This window comes from Ovis canadensis, chromosome 12 (assembly GCF_042477335.2).
Source record: "Ovis canadensis isolate MfBH-ARS-UI-01 breed Bighorn chromosome 12, ARS-UI_OviCan_v2, whole genome shotgun sequence".
NCBI lineage: Eukaryota > Metazoa > Chordata > Mammalia > Artiodactyla > Bovidae > Ovis > Ovis canadensis.
In genome coordinates this window covers 38,345,726-38,361,218 of record NC_091256.1, presented here as the reverse complement: position 1 = coordinate 38,361,218, position 15,493 = coordinate 38,345,726, and the positions used below count along the sequence as shown (strand labels likewise).

At 46.9% G+C, this 15,493-nt stretch overlaps 1 protein-coding gene across 3 annotated transcripts in view; it reads right to left on the bottom strand.

The window, feature by feature from the left end:
• Positions 1-4,923: 4,923 nt before the first annotated feature.
• The window catches only part of CNIH3 (cornichon family AMPA receptor auxiliary protein 3), a 150,619-nt gene continuing 140,049 nt past the window's right edge, over positions 4,924-15,493 (bottom strand). For all 3 annotated transcript variants that reach the window (XM_069545440.1, XM_069545439.1, XM_069545441.1), the window contains exons 5-6: positions 13,687-13,830; positions 4,924-6,859 (exon numbers count right to left, since the gene is read on the bottom strand). In XM_069545440.1, the coding sequence (XP_069401541.1) occupies positions 6,832-6,859; positions 13,687-13,830 (172 nt within the window). In that variant the 3' untranslated portion in view covers positions 4,924-6,831. The remainder of the gene's footprint in view (positions 6,860-13,686; positions 13,831-15,493) is intronic.

Here is a 15,493-nt window from a genome sequence, read left to right as displayed (position 1 = left end):
AAGAACTGCTAATTTTAAAGACTGGTTGCCTAGGCTGCAGGGTTCTAAGCCATCTCTTAGGTATCTGGTCCATATGCCAGGCATTGGATTATGCTGTGATTTCCAGCCCATGGAGAGGGATGTCTGTACCTCATAGAGTCTAGAAAATTTCCTCAATTTCGGGCCTCATCTGTAGCATCTGCCAAATTCTGTGGTGTAAATCCTCCCAGCATGGCTGATTGAAAGCTATTCCTGGGATATCACTGAACACAAAAATGAGAGGAGGTGCAAACTAGTGTGCTTTTACACAGTGTTTCCACCACAGATGCAATTGACATCATCTCCAAAGCACAGATCGCAGCAAAACGTAATAATTAGGAGGTGAAGAGTTTTGACTAGATTTTACCTTTGTTTTAATTTAATGAATTTAACTCTAAGCTTACATAATCAGTGTTAATGATAGCTGTGTTTAACAACCATTTAGCAAAATCCCTAAAAATATAGTGATCAGTTCTCATAAGCCTGTATGAGCCAGCTCAAGCACACTACTAGCTGGGGAGGAAGAAAAGGTGGGCATCACAAGGTGTCCAAATGGTCAAGTTCACAGAACAGGAAGACACTCCTGGGGCATCCAGAGCTGTCTCAGCAGAATTTAACAGGAGTAGAGAAGATCATAGAGAGGGTGGAGCAAAGCATGGATGATACTATTCTGTGGCTGTATTGACCCTGTATCTATTTCCCAGTTGTGAGTGGAGCGGTAATTGAAACCCAATCAGAGATGTCAGTATGAATGCTTTCTTCCCTGCAAATGCAACCATGCAAAATAACTGCATCACACGCAGAGCTCCTGGCAACAAGACAGCTCCTGGTTCCTAGTCAAGAAGACACTAAAGTCTGTCCCATCTTTCCCCGAAAACACCTGGCTGTGTCCTGAAGAGTCTCCTCTCCTCTCGGCTCACGCTTCCCTCTGCCTGGATGAGGGCATGTTCCAGGATGCCTCCTCAAACACCTACAGCAATGACAGCCTTCTGCCTAGTCCTCTGCAGCAGAGGCAGCCCTGAGTGCCGGCACACGGTTTAGAACAGAGCAGCCCAAGTCCAAGAAAAGAAGAGGTTATGAAACAGAGCTGTGCAATGACACAGCGTGAGCGCAATTCATTGTTGTCAAAGCATTTTGCTGGCTGCATTCATCTCTTATGTAGGAGAACAAAACTGTCATAATGGTGACAACTTTATTCAACACTGGTGCAATTACGAAGCCTAAAAATAGGAAGCAGAGGGGAGATTTGCTTGAGAGAGCTGAGCTCTGTTACCCATGCCTGGGACGGTTCTGCTCCCAGGATGGAGGGTGGAGAGGAAGGAAGCTTAGATTCATTGAATGTTGCCATGTGCTACTATGAGAAATGTTTTACTGTCTTATGTGACATAGTCCTCCCTTCAACTCTGTGATGCGAGGAGGAGTGGAGCAGAGCTCTGAGGAGCAAGATCTGTTGAGCACTTAGTATGAGATAGGCTCTCTGTACACACTCTACATACATAATCACTTTACCGTAACCTCTCTCAAAAGGAGATATTATCCCCACTTTACAGATGGGAAAACTGAGTCTCAGAAAGATTAAGAAGCTTTTGCAAGATCCCATGCTCAAATGCTTTCTATTACAAAGTCATTTATTTGGGCTTCCCTGAAGGCTCTGATGGTAAAGACTCTGCCTGAAATGCAGGCAACATGGGTTCGACCCCTGGGTTGGGAAGATCCCCTGGAAAAGGGAAAAGATACCCATTCCAGTATTCTTGCCTCGAGAATTCCATGGACAGAGGAGTCTTGTGGGCTACAGTCCATAGGATCACAAAGAGTTGGACACGACTGAGCGACCAACACGCACCCAAAGTCATTTAGGGACTTCCTTGGTGGTTCAGCAGCTAAGACTCTGAGCTCTCAATGCAGAAGGCCCAAGTTTGATCCCTGGTTGGGGAACTAGATTCTGCACAATGCAGCTAAGACTCAGCACAGCCAAATAAATAAAAATAAAGATTAAAACAAACAACAGTCATCTATGGGGACTTGTTCACCGTGAAACCTGTGAGGTGAGCAGAGCCACACTTCAGGATAACGCCTCCTCTCTTCTTCCTTCTTCATCCCCTTTTCTACTCTTTCTCTCATTCCCTTGCCATCTCTTGCAGGAAGGCAAAAATGGCCAAGGCTACAAAGCCACACAGCAGTGGCAGATCCTTGACTAATACCCATATCTGTCTGAACCCCCTAAGCATGTGTCCTCAGACTGTGCCAGACAAGCTGGAGAGAGGTTTCGTCTTGCGCAAGACACAGGCAGAGAAAGCAGAAGCAGAGGTGGGAAGAGAAGCTGGGTATTTCTGCCCCACATCTCTGAGAAGGAACCAGCCCAATCCTGGGGGCCAGGCACTGCCACAGCTTAGGAGCTGTGGCTCTGTCGACTCTGGCCAGAGTCTGACCAAGTGCAGCTGAATCGAAACTTTCGGCTGTTGTTTTGGCACTAAAGATCCAATCTGATGTGACTTCTTGTTGGTAGCTTTGGCAGCTCTTGTGAGGTTCTCTTTTTAATGAAGAGATACCAGTCACACTATCTTACATATCTTTTCAGGTGAATCCCATGATCATTGGTGGAGCTCTTGCCGAGGTCCAGAACCACCTGAGGTGTCTATCTGCTGTTTCCTCATTTAACTCCTTCTATTGACTTCTGAGAAAGCTTAATTGTTCCCATTTTACAGAAAAGCAGAGGAACAAAGGGGATTGTCCAGATCACTTGCCTAATAAGCTGCATTATTATGGCTGCAATTCACAGGGCATCTGCGATGCATGGGCACTGACACTTTCTGTCCATGGTCTATCACTCCCACAGCTCCCCTAAGATGGGAGGGATCATAGCAGTTTTGCAAAGGAGGAAACTGAGGGTCAGAGAGGTCATCCAGTCAGGTTAAGATTAGAATTTGGAGCCCAAGGGCAAAAACTTTTCCTTTGTTGCACAACTTGTAAAAGCCTTTTTCAACTTGGATTTTTGTGTTGATAAATTGAGTGCTTGGAAAAAAACTGGTAGAAGCTAGACTTGGGCTGGAGTCTACACTCTATGACTTCCTAGTAATTGTGACACTTGCTCATTTGTTTAACCTCTATGAGCTTTAGCGTTTCAACTATACATTGGGGACAGGAAGAGCTCCTGCCACACAGCACTGTTGTAAGGATTCAGTGACACCTTGCAGGTCAAATGCTTTGCACAATGCCTGGCACAGGGCAAATACTCGACAGCAGTTGTTATCATGATTGGCCAGAGAACATGGCATTGAAAAGAGGTATCAGGTCCCAGCCTGACCTCCACTTAGGACACTACAGATGGAAACATCAGTGGGGGTAGCTGCTGGGTAGAAGAACACCAGAATCTCCATTCCTTCCCATGGCCAGCTTACTTCCCTCCCATTGGAGGACCTTGACCTGGGTGGGCACGAGGCAGAGAAAAGGATGGCGAGCAAGACCCACCTCCTACAAAGAGTTGTGTTTACCATGTGCCGGGCACTCTTCTAGATTCTCTGCAGATGTGAACTCATTTAATCTTTATAATGTCAGTGCAGAGGGTGCCACTGTTCCCTTCATTAATGAAAGTGAAAAGTAAACTTAAATGACCCCCCTCCCCCACCAGGTCCCACTCTGACCCTTAGGGCACAGCCACACCAAGCCTACGGCCCTGCCTCCCTAAGGCAACGGGCACCAGGTCAGCATGGATGCCCCCCTGTGATGTCTGTGCCCCTCCTCCTTGATGCTCAGACACATGCTTGGAAGGAAGAGCTCTCCATCACCCAAGGGTGACATTCCCTTTGTGACTGATCCAGGGTGCTGCTTCTCCCACTTCACCCTCCATCCTCCTTTCGGTCATTTCTGTGTGATAAACGACAAGTGACAAAGATACTCAAGAAGGAAAAACTATGCAAGAAGAGGCAGACCTGGGCTTCAATTCCAACTGTGGCTATAGACACGCCCCTTACTATTAAATAGCTCTGGGTCTCTGCAAGTGATTCATCTTCTGGACATTTTTCATCAATAAAGCAGAGATAATATCGACATCATGGTTTTCTCCTAAGGATCAGATAGAAGCACATGAAATTTATAGTATAATGCCCAACTCCTCAATTACTAAGCTGTTGCTATTATCTGGCCATTTATTCGTAGCCTTAAGCTCTGGTCTGGCTGTTCACCCAAGAAAGATTCATTTGCCCTGAGCCTCCCTGTTTTCCTGACCTGTAAACTGGGGGTTGAGAACACGTAATCTGCCTTGTAGGATCACTGTGAGAGTTGGGAGAGGTCTTGCATAAAGCTCAGCACACAAAATGGCTCCACCAACTGTGTACTTTACTCTGATTCTTACCATAATTAACTTCTCCCAGGAATTGAAAATTGGCTTAAACTCCCAATAACCACTGGAATTTCTTCTCAGTCACAACTCGTGGGGGAGAAATATTTGTATATTTCTCTTTCATAAACATAAGAATTTCCCAAGAGACATTTGAAGATTTACAAGCTTTTAGACAACCACCTTAGAGAAGAACTGCCCACAATAAAGCAAGTCTGAGGCTGGCCCATGAAAAAAAAAGAAAATCAGGTGCTTCCTCTATAACTCTGTTTTAAAAATCTTCTCCTTCTCTCAGAAAGTTAATGTTAATCAAACCTTAATAGGATCCTAGCTACCTTCCCAGCTCTCAGGTGTGATGAAAAGAACATGGGGTTTAAGGTCAGACAACCCGGGGTCAAAGGCAGGTCTGGGACTGTTGTGTGACTACAGGTAAGACAGTTACCCTCTCTGAACCTCAGTCTCCTCACTTAGAAAATGGGAAAAAGAATCATATCAACATCATAGGAATGTGAGGAAAAGTCAAATGAGATGTAAAAACAGTCTGTAAAATGAAAAACACTATGAAAATGTGAATTGTTATTATTTACTGTTAAGAGAAACGATATCATATTTAACGCTCAATCCCAGAAACACTCTCAATCCCAGTAAACAGAGTCCCTCAGGAAGCTCCATATCTGTGTGTCCTCCTCCTTTTTAAGTTGGACGTTGCTATTTACATTTTAACAGTCTTTTCACATCTATATCTGCTATTATGTCATTTCAAATTGCTTTGGAAAGAGGCAAAGTATAAAAACAAACAACAACTCCCGGATCATTTGTCCTCTGCTCTCAGTTGCATTTGCAAGATGGCAGTAGGGTCAGATTTGCTGTCTGCAGCCTGGAACCCAGGACTGGTTTCTCTGGTTGAAGGTAGCCGGTTATCTCAGGAATTGAATCAGAAATGATACTAACCAGCCCTAAAGGGAACTCTCTCAGCCAAGGGGAAGCCTGATCCCAAAAATATTGCCTTGAATCCTCTGGTTTCATACCTTCAACCTCAAAGCAGAAATCTGCATTTTGTTTTCTGTAGAATTTTTAGAAGCAACATGTCTTTTTGAAACTTTGCTTTCTCCACCTACTAGTTTACCATTTATATAGAGATGAAGCCAGCCTGTAATGGGTTTAAAATGAGACAGCCAGGTAGGCGAGACACTCAAGCAATCGCAGCGTTTTAAACACAGAATACATGTTACACAAACACCATTCATAAACCTGAGTCACAGACTTCGGATGGAAGCTGGTACATGTATAAATAGCCTGTGTATGTCAAACACAAGAAAAGAAGGGAAGTTTGGGAATAAGGTCAAAATCATGGTGCCCAATTTAAACATAATAAAAATCTCAGCCTTATTATTTACAACCCCGAGTACAACTCCTACACAAGAAGGAGAGAATGTCGAATGGATAATTCTAAATGAACTAATGTCCTCGTGTTGAACCAGACAGCACGAGTGATGCATCAGCATCACTGAAGCTGTAGTACTGTCGTCTCACTTCTCAGCGGCCAGATGCCACGGCACAGAACTGCCACACCAGCTCTTTCTAGCCTCAGGACTGTTTGGGAAGCCTTAAAAGTTAGTAGTTTTGACTAGTGTTGATTAATTGACTCGCCTTCAATGGCCCTGTGATGGTTTGGGATGACAACAAAACTGTACAGTTTGTGGTGGCGAAGAATTAACACTTTGAACATGTCATCAGTATTTTAAAAAATCATTTTTTCCTACAATTCCCCCCTTCCCACTTCCCAGCCCCCACTCCTGACTTTGGCCATAATTCTTTACCAACATACCGTCCCAAACTCAGTTCCCAACATCACTGGGCTCTTACAAAGCAGAGCAGAAAAATAGACACCCTTGCAGACTCAAGGCTGGTTACAGTCCAAGGCAAGTCCGCACACTTTCCAGGCCCCGCCCATCGAAGTGAAGGGCGTGGCCAGGGCTTGGAAGAAACGCGAGAGTCTCAGGTAAGCCCGTGACATCCTTGAGATCTTCAATCGGTCCTACAGACGCAGCCTTGACTCTGGGTCACCCAGTTCCTCAGAGGGCACCCTCCAGCCTTCCAGCCATCACACCCACAGACCAGGAACGCAGCATGAACTTCAGGGAGACTTTCAATAAAGGGGATCCAGGAAGCAGCAATTCTCGTTCAGAAGAGGTTTGGTGTTTCATCACCCCACGTGCCCCTGCTGCCCAGAAGGGATCTACAGGCCAAGTGCGGGGTGCGAACGCGGAAGACTGGTACACAGGGCGACAACACGTGTGACAGCAGGCTGGCTCGGCCGCTGGCTGCTGCCTGCTTCCGGCCCCCAATTCCGAGTATCTGCCCATCTCTGTCTGTCACGTCCCCACACTGGTCTCTGCTCCCGTCACCAGCAGGATGGGCCACACAGCCTCGGGCCTCTCCCATCTCAGTCTCTGTGGATGTGCGTGGTCTTCGAGTTAAGAGCTCACTAAAGTGTAGATCATGCTGGATGCAAAAAGAAGAGGAAAAAAGACGGCATTAGTGGGAGCCCTCAAAGGACTTAGACAGCCCTTAAAAAAGGCACCTTCCATAAGCCAGACGCCTGGCTTCTTTCTCATTCCTGTCATTAAAGCAACTTATCTGCTCCCCAAACTCTTCCCTCTTCTACTTCCCACCTCATGTAACCACTGTTACGAGGCCACACTGTTCCCCTTGGATGAGAGATATGACTGCTCTGAGCATCTCTCATTATTCTCAACAGGATAATAATTAGGGCTGCTATTCCTCTTTTCTGCAATTGCAGGGCAGGTCCCCAGGGGTCCAGGGTGCCATGGATTCTTTATGCCACCAGCTGCCACATGCATATGTGATGGCCATGTCCAGGGGCTCCGAGATTATGCTGGTTAATATGTCAGTGCTGGGGAGAAGCTCACCATCATGACTGTAGGGACGTGTGTGTGAACACAGGCCCTCTGGGCTCACAAACTAAATGAATTCGTAGCTGGTTAATTCCCTGGCCCTCTTGTTTTTAACAAAGCCCAGGCATTAAACATGCATTAAGAGCACGCGTCCTACGGTGGTGTTCCAACACGACGGAGGAGGGGGTCACGCATCCCTGTGCCCTTAGAAAGGGCTGCAAGCTAATTCTGCAGCAAGGAAGAAGATTCTGTACCAAAATATACACTCTATCTGGCAGCAAGAAAAACAACTCTTTTACAATATAGAGAGAAAAAAGGAAAATCTAAGAAACAAAACCAAAGACAATGAAACTGAAGAATTCTGCTTCTAACCTCCAGCTGCAAAGCCCCATCAGGGCCCTTCTGAGGAGCTCAAGTTCTGCCTTTGAGAATCTGGTACACTTTATGCTCACAGAGCCTCACCGGTCAGGCCTGGAGCTACAGCAGTCTTATCTGACACGGGGAAATACGGGGATGAAAAGTGGATCACTCAAGGTCACAGAGCAAGGCGAGGAGCCACGTCCCAATACCAAAGCCAGTGCTCCTTCCACTATAACATTGAGCCTCACAGTTATCTGTTCACTCACTTTCCTTCCTGCGTTCATTCAATATTTACTGAGTGTCTCCTGAGTGCCAGTCCCTATTCTCAGTGCTGGGAAACTGATGGAGTATACAGCCCTATCCACTGCATTGAGGGAGGGTACAGTTAAGCTGTAGCAACAGTTAAGCTGTAGCAACAATAAGGATTGGGCGAGCACCTACTATGTGCTGGGCACAACCAGGGCACTACAGATACAGAGGTGAATGAAACAGATGAAGTCTCTGGCATCAAGTACATCATAAATAACATACCCAGAGTGAGAGAAACGAACAGAAGGGGAGGCAGGCACAACCCAGAGTAACTGGTTAGCAGGGTGGTGCTATTTAGGTATTAGTACCATTCTGGTTTACACCCTTAATTTGAAAAGGACTTTATGCTGAACAGGCAGAATCCACACTGGACTAACCAGTTTCTATTAATTTTGATTTTAATATTAGCATTAGTATTAATATTCAGTCAGTTCAGTCGCTCAGTTGTGTCCAGCTCTTTGCAACCCCATGAACCGCAGCACACCAGGCGTCCTTGTCCATTACCAACTCCTGGAGTTCACCTAAACCCATGTCCATTGAGTCGGTGATGCCATCCAACCATCTCATCCTCTGTTGTCCCCTTCTCCTCCTGCCCTCAATCTTTCCCAGCATCAGGGTCTTTTCAAATGAGTCAGATCTTTGCATCAGGTGGCCAAAATATTGGAGTTTCACCTTCAGCATCAGTCCTTCCAATGAATATTCAGGGCTGATTTCCTCTAGGATGAACTGGTTGGATCTCCTTGCAGTCTAAGGGACTCTCAAGAGTCTTCTCCAACACCACAGTTCAAAACATCAATTCTTCGGCACTCAGCTTTCTTTAGTTCAACTCTCACATCCATACATGACTACTGGAAAAACCATAGCCTTGACTAGATGGACTTTTGTTGACAAAGTAATGTCTCTGCTTTTCAATATGCTCTCTAGGTTGGTCATAACTTTCCTTCCAAGGAGTGAGCGTCTTTTAATTTCATGGCTGCAATCACTATCTGCAGTGATTTTGGAGCCCAGAATCTACAAGATTGTCTAGAACTAACACCCAAAAAGATGTCCTTTTCATTATAGGAGATTGGAATGCAAAAGTAGGAAGTCAAGAAACACCTTGAGTAACAGGCAAATTTGGCCTTGGAGTACAGAATGAAGCAGAGAAAGGCTAATAGAGTTCTGCCAAAAGAACACACTGGTCATAGCAAATACCCTCTTCCAACAACACAAGAGAAGACTCTACACATGGACATCACCAGATGGTTGACATCAAAATCAGATTGATTATATTCTTTGCAGCCAAAGATGGAGAAGCTCTATACAGTCAGCAAAAAGAAGACCAGGAGCTGACTGTGGCTCAGATCAAGAACTCCTTATTGCCAAATTCAGACTGAAATTGAAGAAAGTGGAGAAAACCACTAGACCATTCAGGTATGACCTAAATCAAATTCCTTACAGTTATACAGTGGAAGTGAGAAATAGATTTAAGGAACTAGATCTGATAGACAGAGTGCCTGATGAATTATGGATGGAGGTTCATGACATTGTACAGGAGACAGGGGTCAAGACCATCCCCAAGAAAAAGAAATGCAAAAAAGCAAAATGGCTGTCTGAGTAGGCTTTACAAATAGCTGTGAAAAGAAGGGAAGTGAAAAGCAAAGGAGAAAAAAAGTATTAATATTAAGTAGTCCCTATCCTGGGGTTTCCTGGGTGGCGCTAGTGGTAAGGAATCCACCTACCAATGCAGGAGTTGAAAGGGACTCTGGTTTGACCCCTGGGTTAGGAAGACCTCCTGGAGGAGGACATGGCAACCCACTCCAGTATTCTTGCCTGGAGAATCCCCACGGACAGAGGGGCCTGGTGGGTTATGATCCATAGGCTTGCAAAGAATCAGACACGATGGAAGTGACTTAGCACACGTGCACAACCCCCATCCCATGTAACCTGCAAAGGTCTCCTGCTCCACAAGGCAACCTGAGGAGGGGGTGGCACTGGATGCTGGGGTGGTTCACATGGCATACGGGGCAGAGTCAGGCTCTGGGGTCAACTACTAACTGTCAGTTAGGACCTTCGACACATTTCTTAATCTCCATGATGTTGTTAGGAACCCATCGGGAACCTCAAACTGTAAAATCCAAACCCCCTCCTTTAAAGGGTTCCCAGTGGCTGTCACTCGAGTCCATCATTGTGCTCGACTCAGAAGCAGCTCTCCGTGCCCGTGGGTCCCCTTCTGTCCCTGTGAGAGTGGCCTGGGCTGACAGTCCTGTGCTCACCACAAGCCCTGGATCTAAGGAGCTGGGAGCCCCTGAGGTATGAGAAACAGGGTCTGTGAGGAGCTCTGAAGAGTACCAAGAAGTCAGATTTAACAAAGAAGGCAGGACCCTGATTGCCACCCTGGGTCACAGTGAGGCGGGAGAAGCAGTTATTTCCCCTTTTGTTTTGGAAACAAAGTCATAACGAATATAACATAAAGGCAGAGTCAAACTAAACTAAAGGACAGACAGACAGAATGTCTGGAACATGGTCAGTTACAGGATGATCACAGCCATCTAACAGGCAGGAGCCCCAGGACTGCCCCCACAGCTCAGCAGACAGAGAGCAAAGTCATGAGGACTCCTATGCCTTCTTCCCTCCAGCACCTTAGGTTCCAGCAGTTACTGCAACAAAACTGAAATGAGGGAGCTTGATCTGCCATCCAGACTAAAGCGGATCCCCAGTGAACAGGGAAGGATCAGGGGAAAGTTCTTTCCTTGTTCTGCTGGCTTTGAAGAGGGACAACACTGTCTCTGGGGACAGGCCCCTCACCTATGACTCAGCAGCAGGGACTGCCCGCAGCCCCACAAAGAAGCTGAGCACACTCCAGTGAGGAAACCTAACTTCCCTGTTAGCCCAAGGTGAGCAAATCGCTAAGCCCATGAAACCTTGAGTCACCTTCTGCAGGCTTCCCAAGATAAAAAGCAGTCTGAGCCAGCTTTCCTTAAGACACTTGGGCCAATCTGCTGGGCACCTTGGAAAGCTCCAGAGAGGCTTCAGAGACCCTTAGGCTCCTTGCAAATTGAAATAGGCAATGTACCAGGACATTCCATCCAGGAAGAGGATAGAAGTGTCACCCTGAGCCTGAACCAACCCTTGACTCCAACAAGAATGTGGTAAAAAAAAAAAAAAGAGAGAGAGAGAGAGAGAATGTGGTAGAATATTCTGAATCACCTCCAGGGCTGAGTTATTCCAGAAGTTATAGATGTGGTGCTTCTGAGTCTTCTGGACCCTGGGGATGCAGAGAGGAGAGGAGGTGGACAAGCAGCATCTCCCGGATGATGCATAGCCCTGCAATTCTGAATAAGCAGACCTGAGACCAAGAATCTGCTTGTTAAAAAGCATACCCTCCTCACCCCCTGATCCTAAGGCAGAAGATCCAAAGACCACATTTCGATAAAAGACTTTTCTAAAGGTTTCCCTAAAGGAAATCAACCCTGAATATTCACTGGAAGGACTGATGCTGAAGCTCCAATGCTTTGGCCACCTGATGGGAAGAGCCAATTCGTTGATAAAGACCCTAATGCTAGGAAAGATTGAAGGAAGGAGGAGAAAAGGGTGATAGAGGATGAGATGGTTGGATGGTATCATTGACTCAATGGACATGAGTATGAGCAAACTCCGGGAGATGGTGAAGGACAGGGAAGCCTGGCGTGCTGCAGTCCATGGGGTCACAAAGAGTCGAGCACAAGTGAGCAACTAAACAACAACAAAGATTTTCTAAGAGCCACCAGTTAAGAGCTTGGTCTTTGGGACTCAACTTGAGAGGGACTTCCAGCTTTGTCACTACGAGCTGTGACCTGGGAAAATGACTTAATGTCTCAGACTCAGTTTCCTCATTGTCAACAAGAGGGCAGTGATAGCATTTAGCTCATACACTAGGCAATATACGTCAAGCTCTTAGCTCAAAGCATGGCTTGGCTTTTTTAAAATTTTTAATTGGAGGATAATTGCTTTACAATGTTGTGTTAGTTTCTGCCATACATCAACATGAATGAATCAGTCATAGGTATGCATATGTCCCCTCCCTTTTGAACTCCCCTCCTACCCCATTCCACCCATTGAGGTTGTCAGAGAGCACTGGGTTTGAGCTCCATGTGTCATATAGCAAATTCCCACTGGCTGTCTATTTTATATATGATAATGTACGTGTTTCAGTTTTGCTCTTTCGTCTCTCCCTCTCCTTCCCTCATTGTGTCCACAAGTCTATTCTATGTCTGGGTGCCCACTGCCGCCCTGCAAATGTGAACCATCTTTCTAAATTCCACATATATGCATTCATATACAATATTTGTTTTTCTCTTTCTGACCTACTTCACACAGTACAGTACGCTCCAGGTTCGTTCACCTCATCCGAGCGGACTCAAATGCATTCCTTTTCATGGCTGAGTAATATTCCGTTGTGTATATGTACCACAACTTCTTTATCCATTCGTCTGTTGATGGACGTCTAGGTTGCTTCCATGTCCTGGCTACTGTGAATAGTGCTGCAATGAACATTGGGGTACATGCGCCTCTTTCAGTTATGGTTTCCTCAGGGTATATATGTGCAATAGTGGGATTGTTGGGTCATTTGATAGTTTTAGTGCTGGTTTTTTAAGGAATCTCCACGCTGTTCTCCATAGTGGGTATATCAATTTACATTCCCACCAACAGCGCAAGAGGGTTCCCTTTTCTCCACATCTTCTGCAGCATTTACTGTTTGTAGATTTTCAGTGATGGCCATTCTGACCAGTGTGAGGAGACACCTCATCATAGTGTTGATTTGCATTTCTCTAATAATGAGTGATGCTGAGCATCTTTTCATGTGTTTATTGGCCATCTGTATGTTTTCTTTGGAGAAATGTCTGTTTGGGTCTTCTGCCCACTTTTTGATTGGGTTGTTTAAATACTGGGTAAATGCAGCTGCTTTCCGCCTGCCCCCAGCCTAACTCAAACTCCAAGGCAGGCCCCTCTTCCTCGCCCGGCTACTGCCGACCAGACCACTTTGAGGATAGCGCTGGGTACCTGGAGATATTGTGGCCTGGTGCAGATAGGGACAGGAGAGCAAAGTGACAGGTGAGACACCTCAGGGATGAGCCCAAAAAGGAACAGGAAGGAGGAGGAGACATTTTCAGAAAAGGTACTTCCTGGGGTATCAAACCACAAGACACTCTGTTTATAGCTATTCACTTCATTAGGATATTCTACTCAGAAGTGAAGTGAAAAGAGGGGAGACTCTTGAAACAGAGTTACAAAGTCAGCATGTTTTATTTAATTAGAGTGGTGTTGCATAATATTGGGAGAATTGTGAGTATAAGCATTTAAGGACCCAAAATGCCCATTTGTGAAGCGTGACTGCCCCAGGGGGTCTCTGTTATGGTCCCCAAGAATGCTTTCACATGAGACTAGGGGGCAAGGGGCGATAAGGCTATGCATCCGCGGCCACTGGTGACCTGACTGTCTGAGCTGTGGAGCTGCTGGGGGCAGGGAGCCCTACGGAGGAGTAACCAAGTGCACTTTACCAACAATCTCCTAAGAGGGGTTGGCAGAATGTGTTTTCACTGTGTAGCTCAAAGGCTACACCTGTCAGCCGGCAAGGTAGGACCTTGTGCCCCTCCCTCTCCTTCATACAGAAACCGTTCGATGGCTCCAACCGTCCCTGACAGGCCAGGACTCCAATGCTCAAAGGCCTGATAACCCCTCCACTTGCTACAGGAGTCAAATCCACCAAGAGGAGCAGAAACTCACCAGTAAAGGTAGTAGAAGAAGGAGAGGAGATAGAAGGCCAGCTTACACCACGCCTCCTTCTGACAGTAACTCAAGGTGTCTGCGTTCATGACCACTGGTGGGTCATAGGCGAGCTCGGAGCTGTCTGCTGGACAGTGGAAATACCTGCAGGGAGAGCAGACACGCCGTCATCGGCTCTGAGACCTGGGAGGGACATGGGAAGTCATCAGGGCTGAGTCTTCCTGATGCCAGGCTTCCCTCTGAGGAATCGCTGCCAAGCAGTCATCTGCATTCTGCCAGAATCACTGCCCAAAATACAGCCCAGGAATCACTAACCAGTGGCTCAACCACTGTCTTCCAGCAGGTGGTAACACCCGAATACGCAGACCCACCAGCGTCACATTCGCCCCACACACAGGTGCCCTGGTAGAAGGAAACCGTGTCACTTGGGAGGTACCAGGAAGAGCCTCCTTTCTCCAGGGATGTGGGTGGGTGAGGGGTGGTCTGTGTTGTGGGCAGGTTGGGGGGGTGTTCTGCTATGTGTACAGATCTGGGCATCACTAGGGGCACAGGTGTGTGTGGACGTCAGTTGTATCTCTGCCTCCAAGTGTTGTACCACAATTCTACCATACATATTCATTACTTTGGATTAAACATTAAGTCATTTTGGATTATCCTCCTCCCAGACCCTCTTTTTAAATCCCCGGTACTCTGGAAGGGACATCACATTCCCACTTGAGCGTGGAGGAGTTTACAGGTAATTTTCTCCTTGAGAGAAGGACGAGAACAACAAAAAGAACATTGGCCCCTGCAGGGAGAGAGCTGCTCCAGAGGGAAACGGGGTGAACCCAGACAGCGGTGGGAGGAGGGGGCAAACGCAGACTTGGTGTCAGCTTCAAAACATCGCCTTGGCACAGCGTGAACCAGCTGTGCTCACAGGAAGCAAGAGACTCCGGCTGTGCTGGGTGAGACCTCGGGAAGTGGTCAGGCAGGAGGTGAGTCCTGCCCCTGAGGCTGTCCATCTGTCTGGCCCTTACAAAGACACTGCCCCCAGCGTCTCAGCCAGCACCTCATTCAAAGCCAGAGAACACAGTGCAGCTGAAATCGCTCTGCAGCTGCTTTTTTGTCAGTCTGGTGAGGGAATCAGGAAGCCGGGTGCAAATTAATGGCTCCTGTGAGGCTCTGGGTCCCACCGTGGTCCTCGAGGGAAATGGAGGGCCAGACGAGGGGTGTGACGGGCTTAATCACACCGCCTTTGAAGAGCATCCCTGTAACGCAGCAGCTCCCGGAGCTGGTATTTCAGTTCCCTCTTCATCCCCTTCAGAGGACTGCGCTGACATTATCTGTCATCTACGCTGTGCTGAGAGGAAATCACAAGCCAGATTCAATGACATCTGCCAGCTCACAGCCCTCCAGGCCACTCACCGCTCCTCTTCCTGGGAGCACATTTCAAAACCTATTTGCTTTTGCTGTGCCTTGTTCCCAGGTGACATCATTAAGTGAAGGCAAGGGTGGCAGGGTGGCTGAGTGGCTCAGGGACTGAGCTTCTTTGAATCAGCCATTAACCTCTCTGAACCCCAACTTCCACATCTGTAAAATGGGGCTGAAACTGCCTACTCCAAAGGGCTGTTGTGACAACTGTGTGAAGTGATGGGTCCAAATAAACTCAAAGAACAGATGCTGAACAAAAGTACTGCCGTTCTACTTGCAATTAAGCAAACAGAGCTAAGGCAGAGGGGGCTTTAACTACCCTAGAAACATCACTGGGCTGGACCTTCGGAGAGGAAAGGTGGGCAGAAAGGAAAGAGAGGGAGTTCAAGGACTCTGA